Source organism: Benincasa hispida, chromosome 12 (assembly GCF_009727055.1).
Source record: "Benincasa hispida cultivar B227 chromosome 12, ASM972705v1, whole genome shotgun sequence".
Taxonomy (NCBI): Eukaryota; Viridiplantae; Streptophyta; class Magnoliopsida; order Cucurbitales; family Cucurbitaceae; genus Benincasa; species Benincasa hispida.
This window is the reverse complement of record NC_052360.1, coordinates 75104497-75120826: the sequence shown is the minus strand read 5'-3', so window position 1 is coordinate 75120826 and position 16330 is coordinate 75104497. Positions and strand designations below refer to the sequence as shown.

At 33.5% G+C, this 16330-nt stretch overlaps 1 protein-coding gene across 1 annotated transcript; it reads left to right on the top strand.

Moving 5' to 3' along the window:
• Positions 1-571: 571 nt before the first annotated feature.
• Positions 572-3256, top strand: LOC120068024 (UPF0481 protein At3g47200-like). The gene is made up of 2 exons (XM_039019694.1): positions 572-1195; positions 2328-3256. Exons 1-2 carry the CDS (start codon positions 599-601, stop codon positions 3057-3059), a joined length of 1329 nt encoding a protein of 442 aa, XP_038875622.1. The 5' UTR covers positions 572-598; the 3' UTR covers positions 3060-3256.
• Positions 3257-16330: the final 13074 nt, after the last annotated feature.

Sequence of the window (16330 nt, the reverse complement as noted above, 5' to 3'; positions counted from 1 at the left end):
TCTAATTTTTTAATCTAATACCAAATACATCTAAGAAAATTATGCATTTAAATTTCTGTTTTTAGATATTGTTTACCAAACACACTCTTTAACTTTTGGAAAAATTTAATAGTGATTTTAACATCGGTATCTAAAGTGTTCGAATTTATGTGATATAATTTCTTTTCGATCAATTAAGAAAGTATTTTGTTTAATTTTAAAAATAAATTACTTTGAAAAAAAATTGAAGTGTTTTGACTATCTCTCAAAATAGTTTTTTGAAACACTTTCATAATTTATTTTAAATAGAAAATTATAAAAAGAGTTGAAATAAAAATGACTTTTTAAACAATATTTTTGTTTCTAGTCAATTTAAATATGGTCTAAAATTTATTTTCACTCCATAGACTTTTCTACAAATTTTCATGCCATAATTAATGAGAAGGATGATATTAAAATATTGATATAATTAAAACCCATAGTAACTATTCGTTTAAAAGTTTTGGGTTGTCGTGATTCAACCACACGATTAAGTAGTAAATGTTTATGTGTGTATATATATCCACGAGGCTTTAGCATAATGATAGAGTGCAAATTTTGGTAGCACTTTACAAGAAACATGGAGGAGCAGCCACTGCTACCCATCAGACACATTAGAAATGATAACCAAGTGGGTAAGAAGGACGACGTGGTAATTCAGGTCAAGAATAATCTCAATAAACTTCTCGATTCAGCTGCGGTGGACGAGATGGGACCATTAGGAGAAAGCACCCAACCTTCAATCTACAAAATACCAGAATTCATGAGAAAAATTCAAGCGAAGGCTTTCGAGCCACAGTTGGTGTCGTTGGGGCCATACCACCATGGGAAAGAGCATTTAGTTTCAATGGAAGAGGAAAAACAGAAAGCGTTTCGGCGTTTCGTAAACGACTATGGACTGAACTTGGAGTCAATTGTGGAGAGTATGTCAAACAATTTGGAAAATCTGTGGGGAGCATATGATAAGCTTGATGAAAAATGGAAGCAAGATGGTGCCAAGTTCTTGGAGGTGATGATTGTGGATGGGTGTTTCATGTTGGATTTCTTCAAGGAATGTCCCTACTCGCTAAGTACTATGCGTTGGGATATAAAGAGGGACATGTTGTTGCTTGAGAATCAGCTACCCATGCAGCTTCTTCAAGAGTTGTATGACAATATGCCAAACACAAACCAAGAGGTACATCCTAGAGGCAATTTGTTGACATTTTTTTAAAATTCAATTTTAAAACTAATTAATAGATCAGTTAATTTTTTTTTAAGAAAAAAGTTTGAATATTTAAGGGGTACTTTATGAATGTATTAGATTTTTAACTTCAAATATTTATTAGACCATTTTTTTAGTTTAGAGACTTTATTAGATACATGAAATTGCAAATTTGAAAATTTATCACTTTTAAAAATAGTTCAAGTAATTTTTTTTTTTTTTTTTTTTTTACATAAGCTTGATGTTGTCATTCCCCTAGCCATATGTTGCAAAAGAAACAATTTTAATTTGGGCCAATAGAGTTGTGTATGGGATTGGGAGGGGCCAGGGATGATTTTCCTATCCATGTCCTCACTTTACCCATTTCATTCTCCATTCATGCGAAATTTTTCACGGGATTATCTATGATAAATTTGTGGGGAAGGGGTTTCTCATGGAAATTTTTTTTCCATTGGGATTTTTTTTAAAAAAATAATTAACTTAAATCCTTACAATGATTTTTTTTAATTAAGTAGTTAAATTTCTCACATGTTTAGTTTTCATGATTTTTAAAAATTAAAATTGAAATATTATAACAATATATTCAAATCTCAATTTAATATATATATATTATATATATATATAATCGGACAGGGGAATATAATCTCTTCTGCATCTAATTTCATGTTTCTCTTTCCTTTACATAAAAAAAAAAAAAATTAAAAATCATTATTTAAAAAAAAAGGTTTAATACATGACAATCTTTTATTAGATTGTAGATGATATACGTTCACTCATTAGTTTAAGCTTTTGAATCAATCAATAATGTTTGGACTATACAAATTAAAAAGGGATGGATAGCACCTAAATTTTTCTCTATTTACTATTATTAAATGTGGATGCACCCATTAAATAAGTTATTACGGAATGAAACAACCACAATAAGACCACCTCATAATTAAAAGATGTGAATTCAAAAACCTACATGCATACCCCTAATAACTGCTTAATATATAAATTCAAGCCCATTACTAGTCACATAGTTACTCCACAATGTAACTTTCTCCTTTTATAAATGTACATAATTTGCATGGTTTTGGTTTATGTGACTGTATTGCACATACAGGACCAAAGTCTGAGATCACTAATCTGTCAGCCAATGTGCATCAATGAGGAAGCAGTAATGGGAAGAGAGTTGCACATTTTGGATATGTATCGAGCGTCATTATTGTATCCTCCGGTAGACAGAAAGGATCGAAGTGGGAAGACAAAAGTAACGTATCAACAATCCGACCCAGAATGTCAAATCATTCCACAAGCAACGCAGCTTCATGATGCAGGAATAAAATTCAAGAGCAGCCCTACAAAAAACCTTACAGACGTGAGTTTTAACCCAAAACAAGGCGTGCTAGAATTGCCATATATAGTAGTGGACGATGACACCGAAACAACTTTATTAAATGTAATGGCATTTGAGAAACTGTATGTAGAAGCTGGAAGCAAAGTGACATCTTTTGTAATCTTGATGAACAATTTGATCGACGTTGATAGAGACGTGGCGTTGTTGGCATCTGATAAGATATTAGCCAACGCTCTTGGGAATGATGAAAGTGCGGCGGATTTGTTTAGTTTGCTTGGGAAGGGAGCGGCTATGGATTTGGATAGCCATATAACGGATGTTCATTATAAGGTGAATAAGCATTGTAGCCTGTCATGGAATCAATGGTGTGCAAGTCTTAAACATGATTACTTTCAAAATCCATGGGCTATTATCTCCCTCTTTGCGGCTGTTTTCGGTTTCGCCATCCTTATTGTTCAGGCCATCTACCAAATTGTTGATTATCATAGAGGGAATTAAATTGATGAAAAGTATTTGAGTGCATTTTATTTTTTTTATTTTTTTATTTGTGATGGGAGGAGATGCATGGAGATGATTGGATTCATATACTAAGACGTATGCATGTGTCTTTACAAATCTAGTTTTCATTTCTCTATATACATAAATCCACTGTTTAGCTTCGGATCTTCTGTATTTTTAAGTTTTTCATATTTATTAATGAGAATATATTCATTCGTCTTTCTTAAATTATTGGCATTCAAATGATATCAGAGCTTATCTCAGTGTAAACCAAACTAATTATTTTATGGATTCTCCAAACTCTTAAAAAATTAATCAATTTAAGATTTTATGACACTTTCTATGACATTTAAAAATTATCGCAACTAATTTCATTCGTCGTATCTCATATTAAGATAATAGTATCAATGATATTTTAAAAGAAAACTCATATCTAGTTTCTTTTCTTTTCTTTTCTTAAGTACAATAATTGTGAGGATGAAAAATCGAACCTTCCACTACAGCTCTAAAAAGGAAGACAATGCCAGTTACTATGAAGCTAAGTTCAGTTTAGCCTTCTTTTTCTTTTTTTTTTTTTTGAAAGGTTATAATTAGTTTTTAATTTTGTAATGAATATATAATTGTCAACAAAAACGATTGTCGATAGTTATAAACTATCGCTGTCAAGTGTATTATGTGATAAGTTATCATTATCGTTAGTTGACAAAATATTCTTAGAAAAATATCTGGTTGATTCTCGCTTGTTCTCAATTAATCTTGGAAATCAAACCTCTATCATCAAATTTTAAGATAACTATCTTGCATGAAAGTTTCAATTCCTCTATGCCAATCAAGTTTGCTTTATTTCATTTGAATGTTATGCATATATGTGATGTATGTTTTAAATTAATTGATTAATGCATAAAATATATCATTTAGATAAAAATTCCACTATTGATAAGCACTATCATGCATCTTAATTAATTTTTTTTAAGTATAATTCTTATATTTGAAAATTTGATTATGTTTGCTTCTAAATAAATCTATTAAGATTTTTCTTTTCATATCCATGAGTATCCGAACCAGTCTATATGCACCTCGACTAATCCTACAGGAAAACTCGTACGATCCTACAATATTTTGATGTCAAGGAAATTCGTAGAATATTAAATCCTAGGTTAAGAAAAAGGAAATTTTCAAAAATAAAAGAATAAGGGAAACTATTTACACAAAATAACAAAATTTTAATCTTCTTTGATAGAGGTTGATGGAAATTTATTGGTGTCTATGTGTGATAAAAACTTATAGAAGTCTGTCACTAATATCATTGATAGACACGCATAGAAGTATATCAACATCTATCAGTGTCTTTTTTTTTTATTTCTGTAAATAGTTTGACACTTTTTTATCTATTAAAATTTCCTTAAAAAAAATTCTATTGAGGTGTTTTTCCTAGTTATTTTAATATTTTCTATATTTCCCATATCTTAAATGTATAATTGTTAACATGTGATAATTGATTGGAGAATTAAAAGCATGATGTTTTCTTTCCTAATAAAATTAGGGTTTGAAGATAGTATTGATTTGGTTTAAAATGTGAATTTAATTTTATTGTCTCACCCCCTTCCAAATTACCCTCTTAACTTGGAAGAGAACGTGACGGCAGCAGTTACCAACCCTTTTGAAGCATTTACTGCCTAACTGATTGTTTGTTCTTTGTGATGTGCACTAGAAGTGTATTATAAATAAAGATATAAGGCAAGATTGAGGTGAATGAAGATGAATAGTGAATCACTTCTCTAGGTGAGAAGATTGGATGATGCGTTGGTGAGATGCATTACACTCTCTATAATGCGTACAAACTTTTCCTGAGTCAGATCCAAGTATAAATCTATTTCAGGTTCCTGGTAAATCCAGGGTCAAACACAGGGATTTATACTGGACTAACACAGACTTTATGTTACAGCAGTTGCAGAAAAGTTCTAAATAAATGTAGGAGAAGTTTATCTATACTAATCTTACTACATGCATACAAGAAGACACGAGTTCAAGTGAAACACAAGGCTTAATGAATGAATGGTGCTAAGTGCTAGGGGTATGCATTGATCCAAGTAAGATGAACACGTATGCAGGGGAATAGGTAAAAATGAAGATGATAAATGCTTGTTTACAAATCAAATGTATGTAGATGCATTAGGTTTCTGTTTGTTTGATCTCATTATTCAACATTTCTCAAGGTGCATGCCACATATGTTCCTATTTCTAGGGTGCATGTGTTGCTTACAAAAAGTTGTACAATACAAGTATTTTTATCTCTAAATTTATTGTGCTTCCTAACTCAATGCATTTGTAGCTATCTTATTCTCTCGAATGGTTTTAGCTAAGATAACTTCAACCAGATGAGCAAAATGATTAAAGCTTTAGAAATTAAGCATGCAACAAGTCATAAATGCATCTATCACACAATAGAATGTAAGCAGAGGAAAAAGTGATGGATCAAATGCACGATTTAATAAATAACGAAATTGTCTTTACAAAGATAACAATTAATCGAATGAGATGGAAAATGGAAATGAAGTGAAAAGAAAAGAATCAAGTTGCAAAGTTCAATATCTTGTTCTCTTTGGTTTGATCCCAATGCGTGTACAACCAACTTGGTGAAGAAATGAAGAAGAATTCTCTCTCGAGCTTGGTCTTCTACAATTCTCCTTAATCAACAATGACAATGGTTCTTTCTGTAACAACCCAACCCCCTAGGACTTAAGTTAGGCCGTTAATACATGCATGCATGGAACTCAAAACGACACTCGGTTATAGCGAAATAAATGCTAATTAAATAAGGTAAGTTCAAAAGTCTTTTATTAAATTCAAATACTAAAACAATAGTAGAGTACCTAGAAATCATAAAGGATAGTAAATAAGTCTTAAAAACGATTCTTAAACGTAAGTTTTAAACATCAAAACTATAAGGTAAGAGAAACATGAAAAGAACTCTAAATTTCATGATGCGGAAGCATAAAAACTAGTTCCAGTGGCTCGATCACTAATTTCGCTTGTCCATCACCGATGCATTTCTACCCTTACCTGAAACAACAACATGAGAAAGAATGAGTATAAAATACTCAGTAAGTAACCCCACTACTGAGGTCAGGCTGGGCATCTACGTTCTCTAGATATCCACCTCTGGTGAAACATATAAACTGCTCTAGTCCACATGAGACACATATGCACAAGAAACAAGAAGGAGACTAAGTCCTATTCAACTGTAGTTAAGTATGCCCACTACCTCTGATGAATCCCGAAGGAGACACAAACTGATGAATCTCGAAGGAAACACAAACTAGTGAATCCCAAAGGAGACACAAAATCTAATGGGCATCTAACTAATCAGTAAGGACACTTGCACAGTCTCAACATCATAATCATCACTGTACGAATCTATGACATACATATAAACCTCAACCTCATGGCTCTACAACATACACATATACGTACCAGAACATATATCTGGGAACTGTGAAAATGGTCATGAAGTTAAGAAAGTCTTATATACTAAAAACATATACCTGAGCCTACCATGTCATAAGTAAAACTTCATATGTGCAGTGAAGGAACTGGTCATACTATGTAATGTGTCATCTGAAGATACGTACCAGAACAAATCTAATCAACTGAAAACTGCTTCTACTCCAGAAGTACCAACTGTGATGTCTTTCCTAGGGTCTACATATCTGAGAATAACTCTGTCTAATTAAGTCTCACATTCATGAGAAACTCATCATGAGGCTCTATGCTGTCATGAGCTATAAAACTTGCTTAAGCCATCCTCATATTATTCTTTAGGCTTGAAACAATCACATATCATTACTTAGACCTCACTGCGAATGAGTCCAGAATTCCCCCCGAAAATGAGGTTTTGAAGTCCCTGGATGCTAAAGCATAAGTCAATTGATAACACATTTTCATAACCTCGTAATAACCGTAATTGATCCTTGAAGTTATTTTTTTTTAACGATAAAACCTTCTTGATTCATAAGTCCTAGCTTGGATTACTTGTACTCCCTAAAGCTAGTTAACTCATTGCCCATGCAAGAGAATACATATTATCTTGTAATGCTCCAAACCCACTTTTAGTAACTTCTTACTATCAACTCAACTTTATTGTCAAGTCTTTCCCATATACCAATGGTTATATTGGAAGATCCAACTTACTTACTTTTGTGCACATATCATTATTCTCTACCTCGAGTTGGATTATTTTCTTTTCTCAATCAAATTGATGGTCTTGCTAGTTCATGTTTCCAACACTTGCACACAAAGTCAAAATCCCTTAAATCTTACTAATGCCCTCAATGTTTTACGTCTTAACTAATGAAGCCTCAACATACCATATCAATAGTTCTCAAACATTTACTGTTACTAGTAACTCCATTTTAACTTATCCCTTTCCAACCTTCTATTTCGGTAATAGATTCTTGTGTTAAAACAAAATTCCATACCAATCACCTACATAAGCTATCTTTCCATCTAACACATATTTTCCTGAAGTTCCACATGATAATGAGGTATTCTTCTTTTACACCAAAACAAATACCTTGTAACCCCTCTTATCAAGCCTTCAAACCATACTTAACTAGGAGTTTCGAACACATTAAATTTCTTTTTCTTTCCCAAAGAGTAAACTTTTTTGGAAACTTTTCTCTCATTCACACTTATCTCTGATGAAACCACTAAATTCAAGACACCTCTTCTTTTCTTTTTTTTTTTCCAATTTCCATGTGGAACATAATCTCTTTACTAAATTATATTTTACTTAACTCCTCCATAAGTCTTATCTCTCTCACTAAGAATTTTCATCTTGTGAAATTCTCCTTTGCCAATTTTCATGCTTTTAAACTTCAGAAGACTTTCGTTTGTTCAAATTTGTCCAACTTTGATCTCCTCATCACAATAAGGTTATGGATTTAATTAATCTAGGTATTTTAAAATAATCCTTCAACCCAAACAAATAACACTCTGCTTTATCCCCTTTAAGTCTAAACTCATGTCCAACTTTTTTTTTTTTTTGCTTCCTTTAATGATATCAACTTAGCTAGATATTCTAAAAGAATCCTTCATATAGCTATACATACTTTACCTAGTCCATCAAGTCGTAGTATTACCAAAGTGATTATGACTTATTAATCCTTTCCAAAATTCCTCTCAAATGTTTGGTTTTAATATCTCAGAACCTTTAATAAAGTCTCTTCTTTTTCTCCTTCTTATCCATAAAACAACTTTTAACCTTATAATTGAGTATGTGGCCTGTGAAGAAATTTATTTATACTGCCTCCAATTGCACCACAAAACATAACACTAGTCCGTAATGAATTATCGTCAAGATAATTTCATTCATGGGCTTAAACATATACATACCTTTATTTCTAAACTGTCATAACTCTACATAGTTTCATCAACCTTTAAGATCTTTGAACTAAGGTATAGATATTTGTTTGTTTCTAACATGATTTCCATGAAATAAACTAGTGCCAAGTGACCTCATAATTTATTCTATTTTATTTTTTTCTCCTTTTGTAGTGTTGTACCTGATAATTATCTTATAATAACTTCTAACAAGTCACTGACCTAGCATTAGAACATAACTGGTACATTTAAACTAAACAAATATTTTAATGCACAACTATCATAAAACTTATAATTGATAAGACGTACCTGGCGATGACGAGCAATCTGTTCATAGGCCACAGTGACATTCTAGACTTACATAGTAAGTCAGTCTATAGAATCCAAAACATGGGCTCTAATACCAACTGTAACGACCCGACCCCCTAGGACTTAAGTTAGGCCGTTACAAAATACATGCATGCATGGAACTCAAAACAACACTCGGTTATGGTGAAATAAATGATAATTAAATAAGGTAAGTTCAAAAGTCTTTCATTAAATTCAAATACTAAAACAATAGTAGGATACCCAGAAATCATAAAGAATAGTAAATAAGTCTGAAAAACGATTCTTAAACGTAAGTTTTAAATATCAAAACTAAAAGTTAAGAGAAACATGAAAAAAACTTTAAATTTCATGTTGCGGAAGCGTAAAAACTAGTCCTAGTGGCTCGATCACGAATTCCGCTTGTCCATCGTCGGTGCATCTCTACCTTTACCTGAAACAACAACTTGAGAAAGAATGAGTATAAAATACTCAGTAAGTAACCCCACTACTGGGGTCAGGCTGGGCAGCTATATCCTCTAGATACCCACCTCTGGTGAATTATATAAACTGCTCTAGTCCTCATGGGACACATATGCACATGAAACAAGAAGGAGACTGAATCCTAGGAAACACAAACTGGTGAATCACGAAGGAGACAAAACTGGTGAATCCTGAAGGAGACACAAACTGGTGAATCCCGAAGGAGACACAAACTGGTGAATCCCGAAGGAGACACAAACTGGTAAATCTCGAAGGACACACAAACTGGTGAATCCCGAAGGAGACACGAACTGGTGAATCCCGAAGGAGACACAAACTGGTGAATCCCGAAGGAAACAAAAATTGGTGAATCCCAAAAAAGACACAAAATCTAATGGGCATCTAACTAATCAGTAAGGATACTTGCACAGTCTCAACATCATAATCATCACTGTACGAATCTATGACATACATATAAACCTCAACATCATGGCTCTACAACATACACATGTACCTCAACATCATGGTTCTACAACATACATGTATACCTCAACATCATCAGATCAAATACAACAATATGGAATCACATACCATCTCATACTAACATTCAAGTGTCTATGTGCACAACTAAATCTTTCAGATCTCGTACCAGAACATACTTTGGTCATATTATACTATCAGTCTATCATGCTATCATTCTGCCATAACATTCATTTATCATGCTAGCATACATCTAATGCCTGGCCCATGGGCAGTTCCAATAGTAAGATTACTTACCTTGATATTAGGTCGAACCAAAAAACAATTGAATCTTTGTGAAATTCTTGAATCCTTAATCAAGCCTAAACATAAACCAAGCTTTAAAATTAATAGTTAAGGCTGAAATCCAAACACCCAAATATTACAAAATATTTCTAGATAATCTTACCTAAGGTGTGGTCCAATTCGAATTCACCTTCCAAACCTCCAATTTTAAGCCCAAATAATTAGCAAACCAAACTCTTCTTCATCTTGAATGAAATTCTTGAATCAATCCCCTAATCATAATTTGAAATTAGGCTTACATGATTAAAGCTTGAATTAAATACATACTTCACTACCAATGTCTCAAATAAATTATTCATATGTAGCTTTGTCAAAAAAATCACTTCCAAATGACTTTACCAAAATTTCTCAACAATCAAAATTAATCCACAAGAGGGTCATCAAAGCATAAAACTTACCAAAACTCGCTAAAACAAACTCCAACTTCACTGAAGAACACCTCAATACCTTCACAAACTTGAATCCAAAGTTGAAACACAATGGGTATCAACCAATTGATGCCAAAAGTAAATGAGTATTCAAGAATCAACCGAAAACAAACCCAACCGGCAGAAAACTTACCCAAATCGATAGATCCAGTGATGGCAAAAGCGAACAACGCTTGAGCAGTGGTGGATGGAGGTCATGAAGAAGAAACTGACACAATGGCTTTGGGCGACGTCGGACGGGCTCACGAACGTGAGGAAGAAAATGGGGGTGGGGTTTGAATTTTTATTAAAAAAACAACAACAACAATAATAATAATAAAACAAAAAGCATAAATATAATTACATTTAATTCCTTTCCATTTTATATTATTAAATTCCTTTCCGTTTAAAAAAAAAATTGATTTCTGCCATTAATTTCCAATTTGAATAATTTCAAGCCAACAATTAAATTCCCGCACTTACACTTGAAGTCCAAAATTCCAAAAATGCCCTTCAACTAATAACAATTACTGAAATTTTAAATAATAAAGTTACTAAAATTACATTATTACTAAAAAATGTGCGGGGTGTTACACTTTCCCTCCTATGTTCTTCTTCCAGCAGCAAAGTAACTATGATCTAAGTTCTAAAGCTTTCTATCTGAATTGTGATATATGATCTATTATATCTTCCTTGGTTGCAAGTCTTCTTATTTATAGGTGTTTTTCTCAGCAACTTGTGATATGATAGCATTAATTTCCATGCCCTGGTCAGTCGCCTGCCAATTCAGTTGCTTTTCAAATGCCGACAGACAGATACCAATACTTGCAAGTGGTGATTTGACAGGAACAACACGAAACTATGTATCTTCTCTGTATTGGCAACCTTCGGACGCATGACTTTATGTTAGCTTAGCCTGTGACACTTAGCGAATTTTCTTGAAAACCTAAGATAAGATGCATTAGTGAAGCAGTTATATCAAAAAGAGTGTTTTTGTAAAGGCTAGTAGTGTTTGAGGAATTTCATGTGTTTTCCTTCAAGACAAATGTGTTCTTATTATTAAGAATCATAATTGTTCCAACTTTTGAGAGACAATAACTTGTATTTCTACAAGTTATCACTGACCTGCTTAACCTGTTTAGGAAACCCTGGATATAATCATACATTTATTAAGTAACTAAAACTTTTTAACACTTTTAACATCAACAAGGTTTTACAATTACAACATATGTACAACTTATATACAACGTAAGTCTCAATGGGCCTCAACATACTAAACTAGTCCCTATATGACCAAAACATGTGTACAGACATTAACAGAACCGATACCTACAATTTGCTTCTAGCCGAAGTCTTTGAACAACAGAGCAGCAGAGCAGTTATCTTATGGGGAGATGTCGCTACCTGGGGAGGGAAAACATTTAAAAACGGGGTGAGCTACTAGCCGAATGAGTGACTAAATTTTAAAACATAAGTATCATGCTTAAAACTGAAAGCAAGGACTGAATGCTGTAAACGGTAAATTGAAAACTTTTCCAACCAAACATTTACATAAAACCTATTAAACGTAACTTATCTGGAAACATAACTGAACTTATCCTCAATTAAGAGTGGCCCTTTTGCTCAACTCCAAACATCTCATCCTTGTTTGAGAGTGGACCCTCTTGTCATCTTTTAACCATATCTTAACTAAACTAATACTTAGTTGAGAGAGGGAACCCTTTTGTCCAACTCTCACAATAACCTAGGCTAAGGTGTGGACCCTTTTGTCATCACTTCATAACTGACCTTTACTTAAGGGAGAGGCCCTTTTGCTGAACCCTTCATCCTAACCTTTGTCTAAGGGAGAGACCCTTTTGCTCAACCCTTCATTCTAACCTTTACACTTGTCATATGTGCATGTATAACAAACCTGGATCCTGGCGTCAAGACTCATATCTAGAACTAAGCTCAAATATCTTCTCCTCAAGTCTTTAGTACTGAACTACTCGTACTTCCTAAGAAAACATTTCCATAAAATCTCTTTACTGAAACTTAGCTTTCATAAAAAGAAAACATTGTTTACTAAAGCATGCTTATAAACATTGAAGGCACATGAGCTTAAAACATACTTCATAACTTTGTAAATCAACCTATGTTTATAAACATTAGGGAAATATATTGCTTGGAAAACTACTAGAAAACTAGCTAACATGGAATAACTTTCAATAAAGCATGGATTGCTAAATCATTCATAATGCATTTGTAAAACGTTTAGAGTTATTCACAGTCTTTGCGTAATCCTCTTAAGATTAATAAGCTTCTTCTATTGACATCAACCCTGTGGACATAACCATATACTTAGCTACTAGTAATGATCTCCCCTTTTTTACACTAACTTCATAATTAAGCTCATAATCTTCCTATAGTAATCTTACCTTTCAACGGCAACCCTCCTGGGTGTTGAACACTTAGAATTTTCCTCTAGGTGCTAAGCTTACTATGCTGCAGTCTCACACACCATCACCGCATACCATGCGCCAATCACATTGCCTAGGCATTCCTTCAACCACACCTCAATACATGAACTGCCCCTATGTGTCTAAGTCTTCAGGACACACCCACACACCTCATCGCATGACCCAACGCATAGTCTAACCCTTGCGCTAATCGCATTACCTATGCGCCCAACTTGCTGCACATCAAGGCATACTCCTTCTCTTAGTGTCTAAGTCACCTATGGTCACCTACACAACTCCATGCTCAACCTCACATAGGCTAGAATTCATCTCAGTCCGTGCGCACATGTTGATCATCGAGCTACCTGCTTATTCATCCCAAGCAGTTGTCTGCTTGTTCAACATTTCCAAATTCAATTTATAATTTAAATAACTTAATTTTCAAACTTTTTCTCAAGAAATTTCCTTTTACAAACTTGTTCAAAATTGTCTTACAAGCTTAGCTTAAAATTTTAGCTCAAGATTCTTCGTAGTTTAGCTAGAAACTTCAAATCTTAAACACTGGCCTAGACTTACCCGAGAGCTCGACCTTCCTTCAATTTCTTCAATTTCCAGCTCCATTTCTTTCGTATTTCCTTCCGAAAACCTTACCTCAACAACTAGACTCACTCAGGGTTTAGATGGCTTTGGAATCACTCTATTAGCACATTTTCTCAAACCATCCTCATGAAGTCAACCTTTCTTTTTATACTACAATCTGCATGCCATGCTTTATCCATTGAGCTGCCACTTCCTCCTTCAAATGGTATCATTAAACCTAAACACAATAGCTGGCCACCTAAATGGTGGTTTAAGCTGATCATCTCCCTCAGGCTACCACCACAAGCCCTTGCCTTCAACAATCTTCAAAGTAGGACAACCTCATCAACGCATGCCATCCGATTGTCGCATGCCTCAAGACCGACACTTGCACCATCGTCCACCCTCATGGTTACACATGATCATCACATGCTCCATCACATGCTTTATCCAACATCTCTGCTTAGGGTTGTCACCTTAGCTCCTAGACGTGCACACCATCGCCTACCATCAACCACGCTTTGGCCTCCTACTCATATCCACACCTGGCCAATCCATCGCCCATGACTTGTCTTGCCATCGCAACTCCTAGCTCCTAACCTCGCAAGCTTGAACTTCGCACATCCTTAACTTAGCACCTACAATAGCATCACCTTGAAAACCTACTCACGCTCTTGCCCAGCCATGTCATCGCATCCCATCCACACTCGACCATACTTAGCCACCAAATGAGCTTGCCTAACCCCAAATGACAAGACCAATGCCCATGGCTCCCTTATCGATGCCCATGGCCTCCAAGGATTTTTCCAACACTTAGCCATTAATTTACTTATTTTGCCTACCACCAAGGTACCCGAGTACAAGTCTTCCAACATTTAGAATTTTCTTTCTAAACTCTTCTTATCCTTTTAATTTTTCCCTACAACTTTATCTTAACATAACCTTAATCTTAATTAGCATACTTAATACTTACTTAAGGTTCAGGGTTTACATTTATCATTATTTATTTTTAATAAGATTATAATTTAGGATCGGATAATCTCTAAATTTTCATTTAAAGGATTTGAGAAATGGTATGATTTCAAGATTGGCCATGAAGTGAATTAGTTTTTAATATAATTAAATAAGATTAGTGAATTTTGAAATAAAAATTGACTATAACAAACTCTAACTAAGGATGGTTCTATCTAGGATCTAACTAGGATCTAACTAGGGAGTTGAATTAGTCAACTTCTCAAGAAAATTTTCAGGAGGTCACTCAACATAGAATTACTCACGTGCTTAGCTTTGGAGTTCCTACGATTGAGATACTGAAAAGGAAAGTGCACTTCGTTGGTATAGATAATAGCTTTCAAATTTTTTAAAGCCTTTTTAACCATAATTTCATATCCTTGAGATTTCTTTCATTCAGATGTGATCTCGGTTCATTCGTGTATCCCTCCTAAACTAGCCATTACAAGCACTTGTTAAGATAAAACTATGGGATCTAATAAAATGATGGGTCACAAGTGCTAAGGACTCATTAAGGCCGTCAATGATGTTCTTGACCAAATTAATGAGAATAAGAGTTATTTTGGTGTAATGTTTACTTGAGTTTGTCTCAGTTGAGTGAATGAATACTTTGTTGGGGTTAATGTCCTAAATCTCGTGGGTCTTGTTGAAAGAACTCGTATGAAGAAAACCTTGAGCGGAAGCGGATCGACCAAATTCCATAATTTATCGAATACAAAGTTTACAATAAATAAACATATGCATCTATAGTTAAATTACAACATGCTTTAAACGAAAATGGGTTTCAAGAAACCTCACCTTTGAAGACCGTTTTCTTCACGAATTTTTCTCGAACTAATCACGAACAACTTGAAGACCTTCTTAAAGATAAGCCTTGAACAGAAACCCGAACACTACTACAATGAAACCTTGGTATTCTCAGGGTGAGTACCCAAGAGAGGTGAACTCTGACTATTTTGATTAGGAGGGAAACTTTAATGTGGAGGAAGAAATGGATTGAGAAGTATCACACCAAACTCAAAAGTCACAGAACACTTCTGTTAACAATTCTCAATCGTTCAACTAACAGTAGTAAAGAAAAAGAAAACAATTTTCTTTTATTCTCCTTGCCATAAAGAATAACCACCACTAATGTGAGTGGAGAGAAAAGATGGGGAGGGAAGTTGTAACTCTCTTCCTTATTATTAAAATAATAATAATAATATAAATATAAATATGATAACTAACATATCATATTATATATATATATATTATATATATTATATATATATATATAATATATATATATATATTATATTATATGTTATATCAAATATAACATATAACCTATAGTTTTATATTGTATTACTATAGTTTTATATTGTATTACATACAATATAAACTATAGTTTCTTTTCAATATTTTATGGCATTTAATATAAATCATATTTATATTAAATTTAACAACTATGAATCCTATTCATAAAAAATATATTTGAATCTCATTTAAATATTTATTTCCTCCCATTAAGCTATAATGTATCAAATACATTATGACAATTATATTACATATAATTGAAACAAATTAATTATATCATATATAATTAAATCCCTCTATTAATTTGAACAATTCAAATTAATCCAAAAACTGATTCTCAACTACATCTTATTGAGCTACCAAGGGGACCTCATGGACTTGTAGCTTGAAGTTCCAATGGTACATGAATAATTAATGAAACTCTTTAATTACATTATTCACCACTCGTTAACTATCGGGCACTCCATTAAAGACCAACAGCTGCACTTTTCGCACTATAGATATATTTCTATGTCTGTTGGATATAACCAATCAACAATACGAT

Coding starts and splice junctions, on each gene's coding strand:
- LOC120068024 (XM_039019694.1), top strand. CDS start 599: ATGGAGGAGCAGCCACTGCTACCCATCAGACACATTAGAAATGATAAC. Junction 1,196..2,327: donor TGCCAAACACAAACCAAGAG/GTACATCCTAGA, acceptor TTGCACATACAG/GACCAAAGTCTGAGATCACT.